This window comes from Salvelinus sp. IW2-2015, linkage group LG15, assembly GCF_002910315.2.
Source record: "Salvelinus sp. IW2-2015 linkage group LG15, ASM291031v2, whole genome shotgun sequence".
Lineage (NCBI taxonomy): Eukaryota > Metazoa > Chordata > Actinopteri > Salmoniformes > Salmonidae > Salvelinus > Salvelinus sp. IW2-2015.
This window is the reverse complement of record NC_036855.1, coordinates 50,679,065-50,701,211: the sequence shown is the minus strand read 5'-3', so window position 1 is coordinate 50,701,211 and position 22,147 is coordinate 50,679,065. Positions and strand designations below refer to the sequence as shown.

The following is a 22,147-nucleotide window of genomic DNA, read 5'->3' as shown; positions in this document are numbered from 1 at the left end:
TAAAGTACCATTCATTATCCCAATTCACCTTATTGCTCAAACAGTTTGGTATGTACTGCAATTGAGCCATGTGCAATCAAATCTTCTTGATTCTGTCATCTTTCTAATGTAGGCTTTTGGGGTAATACCTTTGGGAAGAACACAATCACTTAGATTTCAGCCAAAAGTGAAGACCACGCAGAGAAAGTCTTACACTTAGTCTTAGTAAGCGCCTCTGACTGAAGTGACCGCATAATCTATATTCAGTAGTCAAGACACGGTAGGTTAGGAAATTGCTGTGTTTGCAAGAGTACAACAGTTCAATTGTTTCAGCTCAAGTATCTTGTCTTTCCACAGGGACAGCAGCTAATGGATCTGGAGCACAAGTTAACCATTGCCAAAGAAGAGTTGGAAAAGGCCGCACTGGACAAGGTGGATGTCATTAAACTTTTACTTCATCGTAATCCATCACTTTTTAGTCTTTCACTTTGATATTTTGTCGTTTCTTGTTTGTATTGTGTTTCTCCTCTTCATTTCTTCTCGGGGGTAATGTTCTCGGTCTGACCTGTTGAAGTGCTTTGCGATGGCAAACAATTTTGAGAGGTGCTTTTATGTATTTATTGCATTTTATTTATTTTTTTACCCCTTTTTCTCCCCAATTTCGTGAAATCCAATTGGTAGTTACAGTCTTGTCTCATTGCTGCAACTCCCGTACGGACTCGGGAGAGGCGAATGTCGAGAGCCGTGCGTCCTCCAAAACACAACCCAGCCAAGCCGCACTGCTTCTTGACACAATGCCCGCTTAACCCGGAAGRCAGCCGCACCAATGTGTCTGAGGAAACACAGTACACTTCTGGCGACCGAGTCAGTGTGCACTGCGCCGGCCCGCCACAGGAGTCACTAGTGCACGATGGGACAAGGACATCCCTGCCAGCCAAACCCTCCCGTAACCTGGACGACGCAGAACCAATTGTACGCCGCCCCATGGGTCTCCCGGTCGCGGSCGGCTGCGACAGAGCCTGGACTTGKACCCAGAATCTCTAGTGGCACAGCTAGCACTGCGATGCYGTGCCTTAGACCAGAGAGAGTACGCTTATGCCCTACAGTTTTCTCMGCTTTATTTATATTTATGGATGCTTCGGAGAAGGAACTTCATTGTGCTATTCTACAGTAGGTGTAGGGATGGATGCATAATTGTGGAATGGCTGGTGACCAAAAGGCTCCTGAACAGCTTCTACTCCCAAGTCACAAGACTGCTTAACAGTTAATCAAATGGCTACCTGGACTATTTTTCTATTGACCCCCTTTATTATTGCACTGACTCTCTTGCACTGGCTCTATGCACACTCACTAGACTCTACTCACACACTCACACATACTACACTGACACTCCAACACACACTACATACGCTAACACACACATGCCWCACACTCGCACATAGACACACTTTCACACTCTTCACATACGCCGCTGCTACTCTGTCGATTATATATCCTGTTTGTCTAGTCACTTTTACCCCTACCTACATATACATACTGTATTACCTCAATTACCTCAACTACCCCGTACCCCTGCACATTGACTCAGTACTCATACTCCTTGTATATAGCCTCGTTATTGTTATTTTATTGTGTTACTATTTCCTATTTTTATTTAGCAAATATTTGTCTTACTTTAACTGCATTTTTGGGAATGGGCTTATAAGTAAACATTTCACGGTAAAGTCTACACCTGTTGTATTCGGCGCATGTTACCAATACAATTTGATTTGATAACGGTTACATTTTATCAGTGGGTGGATATACAATAATTGGTGTGTAATTGAGGGAATTYTCAGATMAATGTAGAAAGGGAAGCCCCAGTGATTGTTATTTACTGTTACCATGGATGGATGGTCAAAGACTCATATCTGTTTGCTTCTGTTGCTTGGAACAGGAGTCTCAGTTGAAGGCACTGAAGGACACAGTGCACATCTGCTTCTCTGCTGTTCTGCACAACCAGCCCACCAGCAGCCACAGGTTCCCCGCCACCCCCACCCACTTGTTCAGATACTCCTCACTCGTCAACAGCTCCAGAGTCACCTTTCAGCAGCCACACGCCAAGGTAATGCACATTCTCACTCCATGCAACTCCCAGCAGTTAAGAGGAACAGCAATGGGCATAAACTTTGCAGCAGATTATCAATTTAGATTTTCGGGGTGACAATCACAGAGTCAAGTACCGATTTCTCAACCAAATGCCCCTAGTGTCACTCTCTGGAGAGGAGTCGTTCCGAACATAATTACAACTAAAGACAATAGTCGGGCAAATAGGATTGCAGAAGTTGCTCAAAATAATAACATGTCCAAATACAGCAGGCTTTTGRGTCATTTATYTTACTCTTCACCCTCTATTGCCAGGAAAATAYGACCCAATTATTTTCACTGTAAGGGTGTGCGATCGGCACTTGTTTTCAATACAAAATTGTAATTAAATGTGACACTTTCTTTGTTGAATGTCTTTCAAAGTCATCTTCATACAGCAGTTAACAAAAGGCCAAGGACTTAATCCCCGGAGAGCAAACCAAGGGTGACAGTGGTAAGGGAAAAGTTATCTAGTGAAAACAGGATTAGAACTATAGAGGACTAACCTGGGYAACCTCTATATGCAAGTTTTCATAAAAAACGGTCACTATGATAGAGTGCACAGTGAAACACCAACTAGCCACAATAACTCAAAGTTGGATATGTTGTGAGTGATTGTATAGATAAGAGCAGTAAGCATTTATTTTGAGGGGCACTATTAGCAACTAGCATACCGGATTGACAGCTGATTTGTTATACTGACACCTGGCTGTCACTCTGATTAGTTGGGTAAGTACTGTCACAAGATATAGGCCTAACATCCTCCACCCACCCAAAAATGGATGATACGAAAAATAAATATGAATTGTAATGGAGTAGGTTGTCACGTCCTGACCATAGAAAGCCTTTATTTTCTATGGTAGAGTAGGTCAGGGCGTGACTAGGGGGGTTAGTCTAGTTTATATTTTCTATGTGGGGTTCTAGGTTGTTTTTTCTATGTTGGTATGATTCTCAATTAGAGGCAGCTGGCTATCGTTGTCTCTAATTGGGGATRATACTTAAGTAGCATTATAACGAACGTGACATAGGTTTCTAGATCATTGGTAGCTTATCATTAGTAGCTTTCTACAGTAAATAGAGAAGTGGTTTACCTTATAAAGAGTATAAATAAATAATTACTCTGCCCAAGGATATGTAGCAAAGTTCGTCAGCAGCGTTGCAAAGAGGATGAACCCTTTGAGGGCATTGAAGAAAAAAAAGAGTTATGGCCTTTTTCACATGAAACCCAAAATTGAGCTCAATTCTTCCATCACATTAATCTGTTCTGAACTACACCCCATTCACTTTATTTATACGCTGTGCAAAGTCATGTTGGACCTAATCACAGGTTATATCAACTACTGCAGTCATATCAGAATATCGAAGTCAATCACAGCTGTGTTTTAGTTTCTTATCGGCCCTGATCCTAGTGAGCAATCCTGTTTCTAAGAGACTTTTCTCCCGGATGCAGTCAGAAGTCATTCTGCCTCTCGGTGTGTTGGGTGTCAAGCTAAGAGCCTTGACATTAGCTATGTGCCACCCAGAGGACTTTACAGCTCTTTCAGAGAACGCTCCAATACCCCTCCATACGGAAGCACCACATAAAACAAGAAATGTAATGGCCACTTTATTTCCAAAGATATAAACTATAGTCAATGTTCACAACGGCAGAAGATGACTCCATTACAGCCGATGTGAGTGAACTGTGCTGGGCCTCGTCTCATGTTCCAAGCGGGGGTTGAGGGTGGGAGGTGAAGGAGAGTAGCGGGTCTGACAAAAGGAAAGATGACAGAGGGAAAACATATGTATTGGTGCAAGGGATCTGCTTATGCAAATCAAGATTTTACGTCTCACTTGATTAGCATACAGATAGCTCCACTCCATCCTGTGCAGTCACTTTGGCCATCCGCTGCTATATCCACGYGTACTGTCTGCGGCGTGATTCAAAGATGGTTCTCCTCCCTGTAAAGATGACTAGTCCTCCCAATCTGTTGTCACTGTCTGTTCAATGTGAAGGGGCCCAKGTCTAATATAAATCACTGTCAAAGATGGCCAAAAAATGGGGACCACTGACAACCGTAACACCACCCCACATTTCGCTTGWCGATTTGCCAGGCAGTGTTTCCTCCTTTTTCCGTGAGGACAACTCGAATGGACTCAATATGCTAAGGCAAGCCGGGCCTCTTACAAATGTAACCAAATGTATTTCATTAGCCCTTTCATGGCCCAGTTTCCGTTGCATATTTGGTTATCTATTAGGTATTTAATAGAAATGAATAGCTACTAAACACATTCTGTTGGACATGCTGATATTTGTTAGTATGCCTGACTAGCCCGACGAGGGCCATTATTGTCTGTGATCAAAAGGCAATTATTTTGCACAGAAAACAATATAATGTTACATCATTGAAATGAGAAAGGTTTAAAAGCCTACCATTATTTCCTCTACAGCTTTACAAAATATAACGCTTATGCAAGCAATCTTATGCTAACGCCCTCTTGCTGTTTTTGGATTCCAAAGTGGTTAAGATKTGAGATATTTGTGTGTACCAGCTACCCTCTCAGCATTATGCTTGGTATTTGAGTTCCTAAACATAATGGGCCTTAAGCTCCACTAAACAACCATTACTAGATAAGACTTGGCTGCAGACACAATCCCCTGCCGGTGAAAGATTCATTAGTGAGAGGTTGCCGGGATCAGCAAGATCAGGGTGGAAGTCTCTTCATATTTAACAGGCCTAGGGAGGAAGCCAAGTCTTGTGGTGGTGATAGCATGCAATTTTCATCAAAGTAATGGGAGATGATGTGTGGAATGTGGATTCTGTGGAATGCTTGGGGCAGTAATTTACTGCCGGAGGAAAAATCGGGATCTTTATTTGCTGGCTTCCTCTCTGAACTTTCCTTTTGACTTGTTGATGGCTTCTCCAGATGAAATCAGTTGCGGGGGTAAACAGTGAGTTTATTTTTGGTATATTTTATTTTACAGTGTAGAGAAGTATTGCTATGGGCAGAACACATTGGGTCTCTTAAAATATGCAACATGCATTTGAATGAGTTTAAATCTCTCTTTTTAACGAAGTCCATGAGATGGACAGGAATAATTAATGCAGATTGAATGCAGAGTGTGCACGGAGTGAAGTATTCAGAAACTACGTTAAATGTTTTGGTTGATTTGGGTAAGATCTCTGCAATTTGCATATTTCTGTCTATTTGAAATGTTATCGTTGTTTTTGTTCATATTTCAGGTCAGATCTCTGTGCTGTGAGAACTGTTCAGAGAACAGAACAACCATCCATGCATGAATTTCTAAAGACATGGCATCTCTTGTGTTCCTTGAGTAGCAGGACCGTTGGGRGCAGAAAATCCTTTCATCAGGCACTCATACCCCATCGCCGTTCAGTAGAATTGTCCTGGCCCTGATGGATACTGTCAGAAAGCACTGAAATAATACATAAGACGTCCGTTTAAATAGGTCACTACAAGAGGCAAATTCAAAATACCTTTTTATGAAGTGAACACATATGTAATAAAAAATCTGTATTTTTCTCTATGGAAAGTAGCTGTGGTATAAGCAAAATAAAATACACCGGGCTGTCCAGTTCAATGAAAAACAAACCGCTTTAAATGCACCTCAGGACCAAATCTCTTGTCATGGTCTATTTCTACAGAGCTGCACTATGTGTCATGGCTTATACAAACCTTACCCATACCTGTCATGTTCCACCTTCCATATTTAGAATTCCTAAACAACTCCTTTTTCTCTCCCGCACTTCTTTCTCGCAGGATATCCCGAAAGTTCAGAGAATCATCACGGCCAGTAAATCGCCTGCGAACATTGGGGTAATGAGGAGAGAAAGTAATCCCGGAGTCAAGGACTGCCAGATGGAAAAGGTGAGCCTTTGGACTAATTAAATTGTAATAGCCTATTTGTGACCCTCAGGCCCCAATCCAGCAGCTTCATCTGTTCATTAAATTCATTTTAATCCTTCKGTTTTTTACCCCAAAATGTCTTTCCGTTTCACAGTGTTACACCGCCACTGCGGCTAATTTCAGATCACAGGATCTGGGTCAATCAAAGACTAGTCTGTGAGGCTCAGGGCAGGCTTTCAATGTCATTGGAGAAACTGGAGAAAAATCATATGTTGTCACATTTTGTATATTCAAGAAGTCAGAAATACACAGCCGGCCACTTGCACGTTTCGCTGAAGATACAAACAAACAAACTCAAGCCARTTTTATTAGACYAATGGGATCTCACGCTCTGCATTGTATGTATGGTTATGATGCCTGGAGAACGAAGCCGAATATGACTGCCCAACTCTATTGGATTGGGCGGCAGGGAAGGGACAGTTCCAGGGAGGAAGGTTCTTCTTGACTTGTGGTTATCAATAACCATGACAGAAATGAGGCGGGGGGACGCTGGAGAGAGACAGTGCACTGTCCAGAGGGATCCTTTCCAGACAGAAAATTACCCTCTATGGAGAAACGTGTCAAAAAGATAGTCAACGTAATGAATCCGTGCCAAAAACAATGTTCGCTCCTGTCGTGTTATTGATGATATCATTTTGGCGGCGCCGTAAAAGGGGAAATCCTGCTGCAAAGAGACCTGTCCCCCAAGGACACCGTCAAGTTCTATGTGTCTTCGACTGCATGATTCGATGAGATGGAGAGAGATTAGAAATGAGTTATGACAGTTGACAACAACTGTTATAATGCGCGATAAGTATACATCAAGGCATGATAAATGCATTTAGAAGGCATTGTGTGTGTGTGTGTGGGAGCGCGCGAGTGTTACCATGTGTTCTCTTACAATGTGCACATTTAGAAATTGTTTTACTGCAATCCTTAAATCTCCTCTTTATAGGCAGCTTCACCAACCACCCGTACCACTTTTAATAGTCCTGTATCATACACAATTAATGAGCTTGGGGATTGCAAAATGGTGTTATGAAGCAACTACGATCTCTTTTTAGGATCCTGCTAGCCAGTCAAAGTTTGAGTTTAAGAACATGCATTCCGATATAGTTTAACAGCAAACGATGCCTAGAGCAATAAAAAWYWTTTGCACATCARGTTTATCCAAACAGACAATTCATTCACCAAATTCTGTGATGTTTTCAGTGAAGCGATGAGTGTTTTCCAGAGTGCTCAAAGCTCTGCACACAGGTAATGTCGTAAGATGTATTTGTACTAACCTAATCAGCTTCAGTGGACAGTTGTGTTGGCTGGTATAGTCGGTCAGGCTAGTGTTAGAGACATATCAGCTGTTTGAGAATCGAAAAAAAGACCAGACGACTAGAATAATTGGTTTTACTGACCGGCTTCAGCCAAAACATGTTCTGTAGGTTTTATGTTATTAGGTCTTATTTAAGGTTATTTACTGTGAATAAATAGGCATATGCAGTATAGTTCCTAGAGGTGTGTATATATATATATATATATATATATATATAGGTGTAATTCAATGTCACATAACCTTCTATCCCCTTGTGTCTTTTCTGGGGATCTCATTTGTGACCGACCACCTGAATTCGGTCCTACAGTGCATTCGGAAAGTATTCAGTCCCCTTGACTTCTTCCACATTTTGTTATATGACAGCCTTATTCTAAAATGGATTAAAATCAAATCCCTAATCAATCTGCACACAATACCCCATCATGACAAAACAAAAACATGTTATTAAAAGTAAAAATCTGAAATATTACATTTACATAAGTATTCAGACCATTTACTCAGTACTTTGTTGAAGAACCTTTGGCAGTGATTACAGTCTTCTTGGGTAGGATGCTACAAGCTTGGCACAACTTGGGGATTTGGGGAGTTTCTGCCATTCTTCTCTGCAGATCCTCTCATGCTCTGTCAGGTTGGATGGGGAGCAACGCTGCACAGCTATTTTCAGGTCTCTTCAGGTCTTTTCAGGTCTCTCCAGAGATGTTAGATCGGGTTTAAGTCTGGGCATTCAAGTCAAGGACATTCAGAGACTTGTCCCGGAGCCACTCCTGCGTTGTCTTGGCTGTGTGCTAAGGGTCGTTGTCCTGTTGGAATGTGAACCTTCGCCCCAGTCTGAGGTCCTGAGCGCTCTCATCAAGGATCTCTCTGTACTTTCTTTCGTTTAAAGTTGTTGAAATTATCCGGATTGACTGACCTTCATGTCTTAAATTGACTGTCGTTTCTCTTTGCTTATTTGAGCTGTTCTTGCCATAATATGGACTGGTCTTTTACAAAATAGGGCCATCTTCGGTATACTACCCCATCCTTGTCACAGCACAAATGATTGGCTCAAACGCATTAAGAAAGAAATTCCACAAATGAACTTTTAACAAGGCACACCTAAGAAATTTTAATTTATTCCAGTGAAACCTCATGAAACTGGTTGAGAGAATGCCAAGAGTGTGCAAAGCTGTCATCAAGGCAAAGGGTGGCTACTTTGAAGAATCTAAAATCTAAAATATATTTTGATTTGTTTAATAGTTTTTTGGTTACTACATGATTCCATATGTGTTATTTCATAGTTTTGATGTCTTCACTATTATTCTACAATGTAGAAAATAGCTAAAATAAAGAAAAACCCTGGAATGAGTAGGTCTGTCCTAACTTTTGGCTGGTACTGTATATTTAAAAAAATATATTTATGTTTTCCTTTATTATTTTATCTTAACCTTACCACCCCTCCCCTAATTGGAGTAAACAAATTAACAACAACACTTAGGCTTCTACTTCCATCTTATACATACTATATACATTTGTGTCACAACCGGATGTGACCAGGAGTCACATAGGGCGGCGCACAATTGACTCAGCGTCGTCTGGGTTAGGGGAGGGTTTGGCCATGGCGGGCTTTACTTGTCTCATCACGCTCTAGTGACACCTTGTGGCAGGCCGGGCGCTTGCAGGCTGACCACGGTCATCAATTGAACGGCGTTTCCTCCGACACATTGGTGCAGCTGGCTTCTGGGTATTGCAGGCGGGTGTTAAGAAGCGCGGTTTGGTGGGTCATGTTTCGGAGGATGCATGACTCGACCTTTGCCTCTCCTGAGCCCGTTGGGGTGTTGCAGCGATGAGTCAAGATCGAAATTGGGAAGAGTAAAAAAATATACAAAAATAAAGGGGGCAGTGTTGTATTTTGAGACAGGCTTGAATAAGCTAAGTAGCCAATAGGCAGAGGGTAGCATAATGTGTCTGATTCTCTCTAATAATGATATGAGAATAATAATTAATTTTATTTTGTAAAGTGCATCTATCAACACAACAAAATGTTCAGTCACCTCCTTGTGGATAAACAGGTTAATGTCAAGCCCTGCATGTTTGTTTCAAAAGTCTCATGGAACAACACACATTGGCTGTAGGCTGAAAGATAGTACCGCTATTTCCATGTTAAAATGTTATGTGATGCATTTTCTCCATAGTTTTTTATGGTAGGCCACTCTAGTAGGACCTACATTATGATCAAATAGCCAGAGTAGCCTACTTGGCCGCTGTTAAAACAGTAAATTAAAGCAGGTACAGCTTCAACGTTCACAGTAAAGTCGCGCCGGAAGTTGCACACAACTTTCAACTTTGCACTCTGCAGACCTGAAATTTGCTCAGTGGCAGAAAACATTTGAGGGAACATTGGTCCCAAGTTCTAGAAGGTAAAATTTTGAAATTTGGTAGTGCATCAACAGTTTTCCTTATGTCAATCACTGACAGTGACTGACATAACAATTAGCCCATGTCAACTAACATTTTATAGATTGCTAGGTAAATTAATCTAGCCAGGTATCTAAACCTTGTAGTAATCATGGCCAAATTACTGACTGGGCATGCAAGGCATGCATACTCAGATATGTGTAGCATATTAACATGGCGTAAGTCATTGCAAAATGTGTAGAATTGCAGGAAATTTGCTATAAAACTGTAACATTCTAACTTCATCCCATGGCAAATTTGTAAAACTTCATTCAATTTGCTTAAAACTGCAATGTTTTCTCTCCACCCCTTTGCAAAATGTGTAGAATTTCTCTCCGTTTTCTCTCCGCCCATGGCAAAAATAAGTAAAATTGCATTAAATGTATTTTAAAACTACTAAATATTCTCTCTGGCCCATGTAACAATGTGTAGAATTGCAGAAAATGTGCTCTAAAACTGCAACATTATCTCTACGCCCCATGGTAAAATGTGTAGAATTGCAGGACATTAACATTAAAGCTGCATTTTTTTCTCTCCGCCACCAAGAGGTAGGACATTAACATGTTTCTCCTGCAAGGTCAGGAGGCCCCCAACCAAATCTCGCTTATGGCCCCCAAAATGATAGAGCCCTGGCTAAATGTTGCTGAAACATTTGTGTTTGTAAACTGAGGAGTGACTTTTAGGAAATGTACAGTTGAAGTTGGAAGTTTACATACACCTTGCCCAAATACATTTAAACACAGTTTTTTACATTTCCTGACATTTAATCCTTGTAAGAATTCCCTGTCTTAGGTCAGTTAGGATCACCACTTTATTTGAAGAATGTTTAAATTGTTTAACTTGGGTCAAATGTTTCAGGTAGCCTTCCACAAGCTTCCCACAATAAGTTGGGTGAATTTTGGCCCATTCCTCCTGACAGAGCTGGCGTAACTGAGTCAGTTTTGTAGGCCTCCTTGGTCGCATACGCTTTTTCAGTTCCACAAATGTTCTATAGGATTGAGGTCAGGGCTTTGTGATGGCCACTCCAATACCTTGACTTTGTTGTCCTTAAGCCATTTTGCCACAACTTTGGAAGTATGCTTGGGGTCATTGTCCATTTGGAAGACCATTTGCGACCAAGCTTTAACTTCCTGACTGATGTCTTGAGATGTTGCTTCAATATAGCCACATAATTTTCCTCCCTCGTGATGCCATCTACTTTGTGAAGTGCACCAGTACCTCCTGCAGCAAAGCAGGAGCAGCTTTTCTCCAAAAAGTATGATATTTGTCCCCATGTGCAGTTGCAAACCGTAGTCTGGCTATTTTATGGRGGTTTTGGAGCAGTGGCTTCTTCCTTGTTGAGCGGCCTTTCAGGTTATGTTGATATAGGACTCGTTTTACTGTGGATACAGATACTTTTGTACCTCTTTCCTCCAGNTAATCTGTCTGTAACCAATTATTGGAACATTTTCTTGTGTCATGCACAAATTAGATGTCCTAAAAGACTTGCCAAAACTATAGTTTGTTAACAAGAAATTTGTGGAGTGGTTGAAAAACGAGTTTTAATGACTCCAACCTAGGTGTATGTAAACTTCCGACTAACTGCCACTGAGCTWWATGAATTCTGTGGTAACTGTKCACGAAAGCAAAGACGATGGGGCAGTCACAACATAATTAAATACTATTTGCCAGGACCCACACTGGAGGGTAGAAACAGAGATTGAGGTGTATGTCTTTATATTATCTGTGGTAGTTTAGCCAAAGTACAGCACTGTAGGTGTAACAAGTAAACTAGATCTGTTCAAAGGGAAATGTTAGATTCTACTTTCATCCAACAATGAAAGGATACAAGTTGTGAGAGARCTGGATCCCACCTCTGTATATTCAAGTTTCGTCTTTTGAAATGATCACGCTGGCGCTAATGATGTCCTTGTATGACTTTTACGCATGAATGCATGGACACACACAGTGAAAATTGTTTTAATCTATAGTAAAATAGTTGTTTTCATCTCATGCATTTTCATTAGACCAGCTTGTTTGTTCAGGCCTTATGAAGTTAGGATGAAAATGATCTGTTTAGCTAACTCTGGTACATTTACATAGATTTACACTGACATTTTGATTAATGTGCACTGTCCCAGTCACATAAATAAATACATTGAAGTTTGTGTTTCTTTGTCTCACAACAGATTGGCYGGGATTGCTTCCAAAACCAGACGGAGACAGAATCCTCTCCCGACAGTAAAAAGCTGCTTGAACAGCAGGTTAGCATTTAAATGTTTATGTACATAACATAATACCCATTCTACAAGGTGSCTCTTGCATTTCTCCCCAWGTGAATTTTCTAATTTCTCTTAAACCACATATGACTGTGTGGGATATTATGGTGAAATGAATACATTGCATGRACATACATATTGTTACAGCAAATGCCACCACAATCTACTGAACTATGATATTGATTGTATCGCACTCTGCCAAACTAATCCAAGCCTGGCTCGCTCAATCATAAGGAAACAGTGTCACGCCTGTTTGGATGTGGCAGATGGTATAGCGACTACAGATCCCATTGCAATGTAGTGTAACACTGTGTAACTGAGCCGCTGCCATGCATTTTAAGTGGGATTTCTCCATCTCTGTCATGCTTAAATATGTTCAGCTACCATCGATTCTGTAACCGTTTTCAGGGGAAATGGCTATACCTATACCTTACCTACAGTATGATCTCTGTTACCAGGGTCCCTGGTAAAAGAGATTATATTACAATAGAGACTAACCTAGGACGAGAAAAGGTTAAATAGAATGAACGTGACAATATTATTAGGTCACAGMCAAGCTTTGGAAAAGCGAAGGCCCAGTGCTTTCTCCCTCCTGTGGTCATTGTCAGATTGACTAATAAAAATGGAGAGGTGCTCACAAAGGGGCTGATCCCTCACTGATAGGACCATGTGGTAGCCAGCCACCCAGAGCATGTGWTACTAAACATAAACAGCCTGACTGAGGGAGCGAAAGAGACCTTAAGTCACCCTAAATTCCACTGCCATGTTGGGTAGTCACCATTCAAAAASACTGAGAATAACACGATTTTGTATATTTTTTTCTTAAATGTATATTTCTTTCAGGGTGTGTTTTGCTTGATAGACTGATTTTAGTTTGTTCGTCACTAAAGCTGACAGGATAACTGTAGCCTAAAGATGTAGGATCTTAATTTGGCTGAGATGGCTCTGTGATGGCTGAGATGGCGCTGCAGTGGATAGCTGCCGTCTTATGAGCTCCTGACTAATTCTGCTATTTTATGTGTTTTTTAATGCTGATCTTAAATTTCTTTGCCATAATTTCCTATGACTGAAAACAGCTTCTGGAAACAGAACAGCAATCACTAACCTCAATTTGAAGGAAGATTTCGATTTCAATAAGTCAGCAGCTCTGGACGTTATGTTTACCCCGGACCAGGCKCTGATCATCCAGGTCTTGAAAAGAGGAAGCGGCGGCGAAAGAGAGGTAAGCGAGGTGGCGTCATAATTAAACTACCTCGGCGAGCATCTAGACTGCCATGCCCTCTGTTTTGTTGGCCAATGTACAATCACTAGAGAACAAACTGGAAGAGCTCCATTCAAGACTATCCTATCCTATGTTTCTCAGAGTCGTGTCTGAACAAGGACACATCCAGAGGCGGTGCTTCTCGTGGCCGGTGATTTTAATGCAGGGAAACTGAAATCCGTCTTARCTCATTTTTACCAGCYTGTCACCTYTGCAACTAGAGGCAACAAAACTCGAAATCACCTTTACTACACACACAGAAACGCACTAAAGGCCCTCCCRTTGGCAAATCTGACGATAAAGCTATACTCCTGATTCCTGCTTACCAGCAAAAACTGTAACAGGAAGTACCAGTGGCACGCTCAATARGGAAGTGGTKCGATGAAGAGGATGCTAAGCTACAGGACTGTTTCGCACGCACAGACTTGAATATGTTCCGGGATTCATCCGATAACATTGAGGAGTTTACCACATCAGTCACCSGCTTCATTAATAAGTGCATRGACGAAGTCGTCCCCACAGTGACCGTACGTACATATCCCAACCAAAAGCCATGGATTACAGGTAACATCCGCACTGAGCTAAATGCTAGAGCTGCCACTTTCAAGGAGCGGGACACTAATCAGGACGCTTATAAGAAATCCTGCTACAATCTCAGACGAGCCATCAAACAGGCAAATTGTCAGTAAAGGACTAAGATCTAATTATACTARGCCGGATCTGATGCTCGTCGGATGTGGCAGGGCTTGCAAACTACCACAGATTACAAAAAGAAACCCAGCKATGAGCTGCCCAGTGACTTGAGCCTACCAGATGAGCAAAATGCCTTCTATGCTCACTTCGAGGTAAGCAACACTGAACCATGCATGAGAYCAACAGCAGTTCCAGTTGACTCTCTGATCTCGCTCACCGTAGCCAATGTGTGTTAAACAGGTTAACATTCKCAAGGCTGCGMGACCAGACAGATTACCAGGACACSTACTCAGAGCATACGCTGACCAGCTGGCAGGTGTCTTCACTGACATTTTCAACATCTCCCTGACCGGTTCTGTAATACCTACAGTACATGTTTCAAGTAGAACACCATAGTCCCTGTGCCCAAGAATGCCAAGGTAACCCGTAGCACTCACATCTGTAGTCATGAAATGCTTTGAAAGGCTGGTCATGGCTCACATCAACACCATCATCCCACTCCAATTCGCATACRGCCCCAACAGATCCACAGATGACGCAATCTTTATTGCACTCCACACTGCCCTCTCCAACCTTAACAAGAGGAACATCTATGTGAGAATGCTGTTCATTGACTACAGCTCAGCGTTCAACACCATAGTGCCCTATAAGCTCATCACTAAGCTCAGGACCCTGGGACTGAATACTGACGGGCCGCACCTCAGGTGTAGTGTAGGCAACAACACATCCGCCATTCTGATCCTTAACACGGGGGCCCGTCGGGTGCTGATGACATGACYTTGGTAGGCCTGATCATCAACAACGATGAGACCGCCTATAGAGAGGAGGTCAGAGACCTGGCAGTGTGGTCAGCAAGACAAAGGAACTGATCGTGGACTACAGGAAACGGAGGTCCGAGCACACCCCCCATCTACATCGACGAGGCTGTAGTGGAGCGGGTTTAGAGCTTCAAGTTCCTCGGTGTCCACATCACTAAGGAATTAACATGGTCRACACACACCAACACAGTTGTAAAGAAGGCATGTAAACGCCTCTTCCCCCACAGGAGYCTGAAAAGATTTGTCATCGGRCCTCAGATCCTCAAAAGGTTCTACAGCTGCATCATTAAGATAATCTTGACTGGCTGTATCACGTATTGGTATGGCAGCTGCTTGGCATCCGACCGCAAGGTGTTATAGAAGGTAATGCGTACGGCACAGTACATCACTGGGGCCYAGCTTCCTGCCATCCAYGACCTCTATACCAGGCAGTGTCAGAGGAAAACCCTAAAAATTGTCAAAGACTCCAGCCACCCAAGTCAGACTGTTCTCTCTGCTACCGCACAGCAAGCGGTACCGATGCACCAAGTCTGGAACCAACAGGACCCTGAACAGTTTCTACCCCCAAGCCATGAGACTACTAAATAGTTAACCAAATAGCTACCCAGACTACCCAGATCTACATTGACCCTCTTTGCACTAACTCTTTCGACTCATCACATACAGTACGCTGCTGCTACTGMTTATTATCTATCCTGGTGCCTAGTCACTTTACCCCTACCTACTGTATATGGACCTATCTACCTCAATTACTTTGTACCCCTGTACTTCGACTCGGTTCTGGTACCCTGTGTATATAGCGAAGTTATCATTACTCCTTATTTATTTATTCTTTGTGTTATTCTTTTTATAGATTTTTTTCTCGCATTGTTGGGAAGGGCCCTTAAGTAAACATTTCACTGTTAGTCTACACCTGTTGTTTACAAAGCATGTGACAAATACCATTTTATTTGATTTAATGTTAGCCAGTTTGCTACAGCAGGAAAATAATCCTGCAGCAACAGGAAATGTGAATAATTGTGTGGATTAAAAGGAATGGACATTTTTGTAGTGGTTGATGCATGTTTCATAAGGGAAAATCAAGCSTGAAATTTCAAATGGTAAATTACAAACTTCAGAACTCTTTTTAAACCTCAAATACACTGCAACAGGGTGATCAAATTYAGATCCTACATCTGTACAGGTATCTGTTGATTGTTTGTATCAGCTTTACTTCAGGCAATGAAAGGCTTGGCCACTGACAGAGAGTGTGATTTTTTTATTTAACCTTTATTTAACTAGGCAAGTCAGTTAAGAATACATTTTTTTTTTACAATGACGGCCTAGGAACAGTTGGTTAACTGCCTTGTTCAGGGGCAGAACGACAGATTTTTACCTTGTCAGCTCGGGGATTTGATCTAGCAACCTTTCGTTTACTGGCCCAACGCCATGCAGAAGTCGTCAAGCCTCAAGGCATCCAGCAATGTGACATTGGTTAACACTAAACAGATGCTAGCTGACTTTACTTCATCCCAAGTCATCATCTCATCTTTATAGAGCTGCTGCCTATGCGGTCTGACAAAATCAAAATGTTATTAGTAAATCCGGAATACTTAGATCATGTATTTTCAGGTAGACATACCTCGCAAAGCAACTGCTCTCTATCCCTCTCGATCATGCATTCTTCTCTCTGTCTCCGTGCCCACACAGACCGGGCAAGMAGGAGCGCAATAGATTATGGTCATTTGTAGTTAATTACCACGTTTTCTACGCTAAAACTATGTTGAATATTGGCCAGTTGGAAACTACAACCCCCTACTACATTGCACAGTTCGGGCTTGATCTAATTCATCTCTAGAGAAACGGTGCATTCAGCTCAGGAAAAAAAKCATAATGAAATGAAATTCAAATAATTGAACTGATGATGGTCAATTAGGTATTTAAAAAAATACATTTTGGTTAATGCTCAGCTCTAGTCATTATATCAATATTTGCMAATTAAAGAGTTTCCACCACCGTTTCTCACATAATTAATTGAACCGACGCAAAAAGATCCCACCATGTCAAACMAACAAATTATTGGTCGGCATTTATAAAATTGTATCCCGAAACTACCTGTTTCTGTCACAGCTGTSATGATTTTTTTTATACGGTATGACTTTACGTGCATAAAAACTGTGGACGGAAATGTAGTTATAAATCGCACAATAATTTACTTACAGCAGCTTTTTAAGGGACAAGTGTATGGTCATKTTCAAGTTTTCTTAAAAAAATATTGTGATACTGGTATCGTCCCAGCCGTAAGTGGGTGTGGAGTGTACAGTAGGAGGGATAGGCTAATCAACATGAGTGTGAAGTAAGATTGCAGTATTTTTTTAAGTAATATTGCTGTATTGTTAAAGTAATACTGCTGTATTGTTAGTACTGCTGTCATCAATCCAGTATTGTTTCTGCACAGTAGCCCATTGTTTCACTGTTACTCTGCCACTGTTGTTAATGAGCTATACATTCTTGTSTTTTGTATTGTCAACAGCAAAGGACCGCAGCGCAGATTGGAACATCTAATGCAAAGCCTTCAGACGATAGGGAGGATGTAGAGGGAGSCAGCAAAAACACAAAACTACACAAAAACAACTGAATGGATGGGATATCAATGGAGATGCAGAAAATCTGGAGATCTTTTTCAGAGCACATACTTGTGCACACACACACACACACACACACACAGTTTGCAGACGAGACACAGGAATTGTTGGATGAAAACAAACTTCTCAACCGTGAAATTTTTAACTTTCTCGATTGAAAACCTGCATAAATAATTGGCATGCATTCTAGACTTATTTTAAAGGTAGCAATGGCACTGGTAACTTGTTTTATGATTGTTCATAGTTWTTTTTTTTCAGCGCGAGGACACTYCTTTCTACAGTAAATGTGTGTTATTTCTAAATAAATCCCTTTGCACTGGTAAGGTCATGATATTCTGTAATATAAGTACTCCCATTATCAAAAACTGCTGTAACACCAAACTTACAAATATGGTTTGTCAGTCATTGTAGCAAGGTTAATTTACTCTCTCCTCCATATTTTGAACTATATAGGCTCTCAAGTTGGCTGGCCAACTTCTTTCAACATTTAATATTTCAGAGCTCTTTCTGCCTTTAACATGCTAGAGGTGAAGAGCCAAAGACTCACAATGAGTCGTCTCCCTGAGAATGTGCCATGCACTGAGTAGTTACTCCTAGCTACATTTATCTGTGTTATTTGACCTTTCTGTGTTCTTTCAATAAACTGTGATTTTCAGTAAATYTGTGACGAWTAAATGGATATTTGTGGAGAAAATGAATCGACTGGTCTATTTTTAACCTATAGAAGGAAGAACTATTTAGAAAATGTAGACCTTAAGCCACATTAGTAAAAATGTATCACACCCTTGTAAGTACAATGTAATTGCAGCGCAGGTAGCCAGCCTGAAGTGTAAAGGGGAGAATCAAACAATATATTTCAGTTCGCTAGCCAATCTATTATGTGTACAAATTACATGTGTTAATTACAGAAAATTCAACTAGCCATCACAGTAGCTACTATATCATGTTTTTTAGGCCAAGGYTATTTATAATGTTATGGCATAAGGTCAATGAAATGTAAAATAGGACCTGAAGAAAATACTGCAACTGATATTTTTTGTGTGAGGTTCAAACAACAACAAAAAGCAAATACTTACTCTTTTGTCGCTGAACACCAAAATAACATTTGTTTTTAAACGCCATGTATTCAAGTTTTGTTCACTCCYACATTGACAGTTGCATACTAATTCAGTATGGAAGAAATCTCAAAGGAGGACAGAAAATAATTCTTCCAGACTTTATAAAGGAGCAGAGTTAAAAAGAAAAGTAAAGCAGACAAGTATTTAATCAGTCTTGGGGTGATTTTTTTTTTAGCAAGGCTATGTTTGGCTGGTTAATATAACCGGAACGTAATGATTCATTATATGCTTATAATATGCTAATACCTCTACCATTATAGGGCTACCATCATCGCKTTTTTTAGCATATCCATGACCAATGACATTAGCGACAACATGCGCCAGATACCCTATTTTACCTTCTCAAATTAATAAAAACAAGACAGCAAGGAATCTAGAGCTATTAATCGTTAGGAATCCATTTAAATATACTTTTGGGGGGCTAATTTAAAAACAAAGTGAACAGATTGTGGGGAGTCTCTTGTTGACGTGATACAACAGCAGTCATGGATCTGTTATGAATGTATGTGCCACTTTAAAGGAAGTAGAATGATGCACAACAGATGTGTTACAAATGTCAAAAGGTGTGTAACTTTACATGATAGCAAAGCTTTGCTTTTTTTGTATTACACACCTTTATAAAGCAACCTATATATTTCAATAGCGGTGTCATGAACCATTGTGTAATTTAGGGGTAGGTCCCGAAGACATTTTAAATCGGTTTACAGCTGATGAGGACTGTCAATTGAAGGTGATGAGGACTGTCAAAGGTAATAAAGAAAATATATTAAGCATTCAAATGGCAATGACATTAACCATTATSATACATAAGTACGTATGTATGTGTTACAGGCTTTGCTTTTTTTTCTTGATTGGCAAAAGATGTTGGGGGAGCTACCACGTCACGTTGGATCTTCCACTTTAGGTTATTGAACAAAGCCTTTGCTTCTGTGTTTTCTCCTGCTTGGGTTTGTTTCACGTTTATTTTTACTCCCTAACCCAGGGTTTCCCAKACTCGGTATTGCCCTAGCACTACACAGCTGATTCAAATAATCAAASCTTGATGAGGAGTTATTTGAATCAGCTGTGTAGTGCTAGTGCAAAAAAACGAAAAACGTGCACCCAGGGAGGGCCCCAGGACACCCAGGGAGAGCCCCCTGCCCTAACCTGTGAATCTTTTAAGACCCAACTGGAGTTGCTTGGCCAGCACTCAGTAGGCCCCCCCATGGATGCCTTTCGGAACCCATTTTAAAACCCCACCTGTTTCATTTTGGTTATCAGTAAATTATTGGTTAGTTCGTAACAGTATGTAAGTAAGTATTTTGTTAGTTAGTTGTAAGTAATTGTGGTACTGGACACAGTAGGCCTACTGTATCACATGGATATCTTTTTTTAATACTTGTTTTTTAATCCCTTCCCTGTGACATTTGGTACAGCCAGCAGGATCCGAGGGTGTCCGAGGAGGAAAATATGGGAAGACATGTGTCTTTTTGGCCCTCTAATCCTTCTTTGTGGCAAGTTATAGCATATCCTTCTGGTCCAGTGGAGAGCTTTCCAACAAAGCAGCAAGGTCCTTTACCAATGATTTGACTGGACAAGGATGGATTCCACGAGTGCTTAGGGCAAAGACAGTGCTGGTGTAAACTGTGTAGTTTCTAAGGAAACAATAGTTGCAACCTATACGTCATGCAATGAGATGCTAAACAAAAGTAGCACATTCAGATTTTACTTTAGGGTCGCCCAATACCTATGCACTAACGTGGTAGTTACATAAGATTGTTACATACTGTACCATAGTACATGTTGTTCCTGTTTCCAGCGTCCACAATAACAGTGATTTTCAAAAAAAGCTCACCATTGAGATTGAACATTGAGTGATCTAATGCCCCGTTCTGGGTCTAACATCTTTTGTCCTGATCTTGTCCACATTCTGATTGTGACCACATTTTCCGACAGGTGTAGACAAMTAAAAGACTCTTGGTGGTCTGATTGCGATCAGGTCTTGACCACCCCCGGAGGAAGTCAGGCACACATTGTGTCTTACACAAGTGTAGACGGATCTGGACAGTGAAACCTTTTAAAATCATCTTTATCCCACCTTCTWAAATCTTTGACGGGTGGCACCATTGCCTTATGGCATCAATATGTGTCTTCAAATAAATAAATKATATTATTTTGAAAGAATATATGTCAAACAGGGAACAGGAAATATGGTCACAATACAGACCCAGTGGACGGATATGAGCCACGTGTAGACATATTTCTGAAACTGTGGGTACAATCAGAATGAGGGCAAGATCAGGACAAAGGACATATAAACAAGGCTTAGCATTTTAGAATGTTGCTTAGACATAAAAATAAAAGGTTTTCATGCATAGGATATAGTAAATGAAATGCAATACAAATGTTCATACAAAAGTGTAATTAAACAAACTGCAAACAGGTATGACTGGTGTTAAGGAGGCTTTACGGTGCCACTTCAAGATAAGAGTCCCCGCAATGTATGAGGCTGTATTGAGGGCACTTCTATCTGACAGACAGCCAACTGTCAAAATGACAAACACTGTTAAAGAATCTTCGACCAATTGTGAAGTTTTCAAGTTCACTACACAACAGAAAATTGAAGGGATGCCCGCATTAGATATTGAAGGCCAGCGGTATTATCCATGTGAATAGCATTCGGTACACTAGACACACAACCTAATTAAACACTCACATTAATTACACAGCTTCCCCCAGCTTCTTTTTTTGTACTTCAGCTGACAGTGATACTCAAACTAGGCATGCATGAGCAATCGCAAAGTCTTTAAACAGAGTGTGCAGGAGAGTGTGTTGAGATTGCCCACTTCATCCACAGTTTTTTAAGCTAAGCTTAATGCACTGAGAGGGCAAGTGATTCAATTGGGGGACAGTTAGGTGGGTGTACCATACAATCACTATCAACTCCCACTTGTTCACATMAACAGCAGTTCAAATTGTATGTGTGTGGATTGGTGTTGTCCATTGCCCTAGGCATGGCAAAACAAAGGCTGTGAAAGGTACTGAAGCATGTAGAACTTTTCCCTTCAATTTGTCAATTTGTATTTTTTTTCTCTCCATGTGTTTTGCTAGAGAGGAATAATTATTGTACTTTGAGAATCATACTTTAGTTTAGTCCAAAATATTTGACAGGTTTACAAAAACTACAGTTTACCAATTGGCAAATTGTTATTACATTTTCAACAACAAAAAAACAAATGAACTCGTCAATATTCTCGCAGGGATTTAAATGTCGTCGTCGTGTTTGTACCCTTTTATACAACGGGTAAATCTAATCCTGAATGCTGATTGGTTAAAACCACATTCCAGCCAGTGTATACTCCACAGTTACCATCGGACTAAATCTATGACATTAAAATGCCTATTTACTCTGATCCATCTGACTGCGCAATCCACTGTCTTATCAGCCAAGCCAGTCATTTATTAACTTGATCTCCACTATAAAAAGCATCTAGACATTATCTCACATTTCTTTTAGACTGACATTTAGTTTTCAACAGCAGAGATTTGTATAAGCCTTGCTGTCTGTCTCTAACATTTGCAACATTGTTTCAATATTCAAATTCGATCTCCAGCTGTGCCATAGCAATGAKCGTGTCGGGAGTC

At 40.9% G+C, this 22,147-nt stretch overlaps 1 protein-coding gene across 2 annotated transcripts in view; it reads left to right on the top strand.

Annotated features, from left to right (window-relative positions):
* Nucleotides 1-17,817, top strand: part of LOC111974094 (leucine zipper protein 2-like) — a 185,317-nt gene extending 167,500 nt beyond the window's left edge. Inside the window, exons 8-12 of one of the 2 annotated variants that reach the window (XM_024001658.3) lie at nt 337-411; nt 1,916-2,083; nt 5,866-5,973; nt 11,920-11,994; nt 17,294-17,817. In XM_024001658.3, the coding sequence (XP_023857426.1) occupies nt 337-411; nt 1,916-2,083; nt 5,866-5,973; nt 11,920-11,994; nt 17,294-17,398 (531 nt within the window). In that variant the 3' untranslated portion in view covers nt 17,399-17,817. The remainder of the gene's footprint in view (nt 1-336; nt 412-1,915; nt 2,084-5,865; nt 5,974-11,919; nt 11,995-17,293) is intronic. The other variant, XM_024001659.3, reaches the window with a different exon arrangement.
* Nucleotides 17,818-22,147: the final 4,330 nt, after the last annotated feature.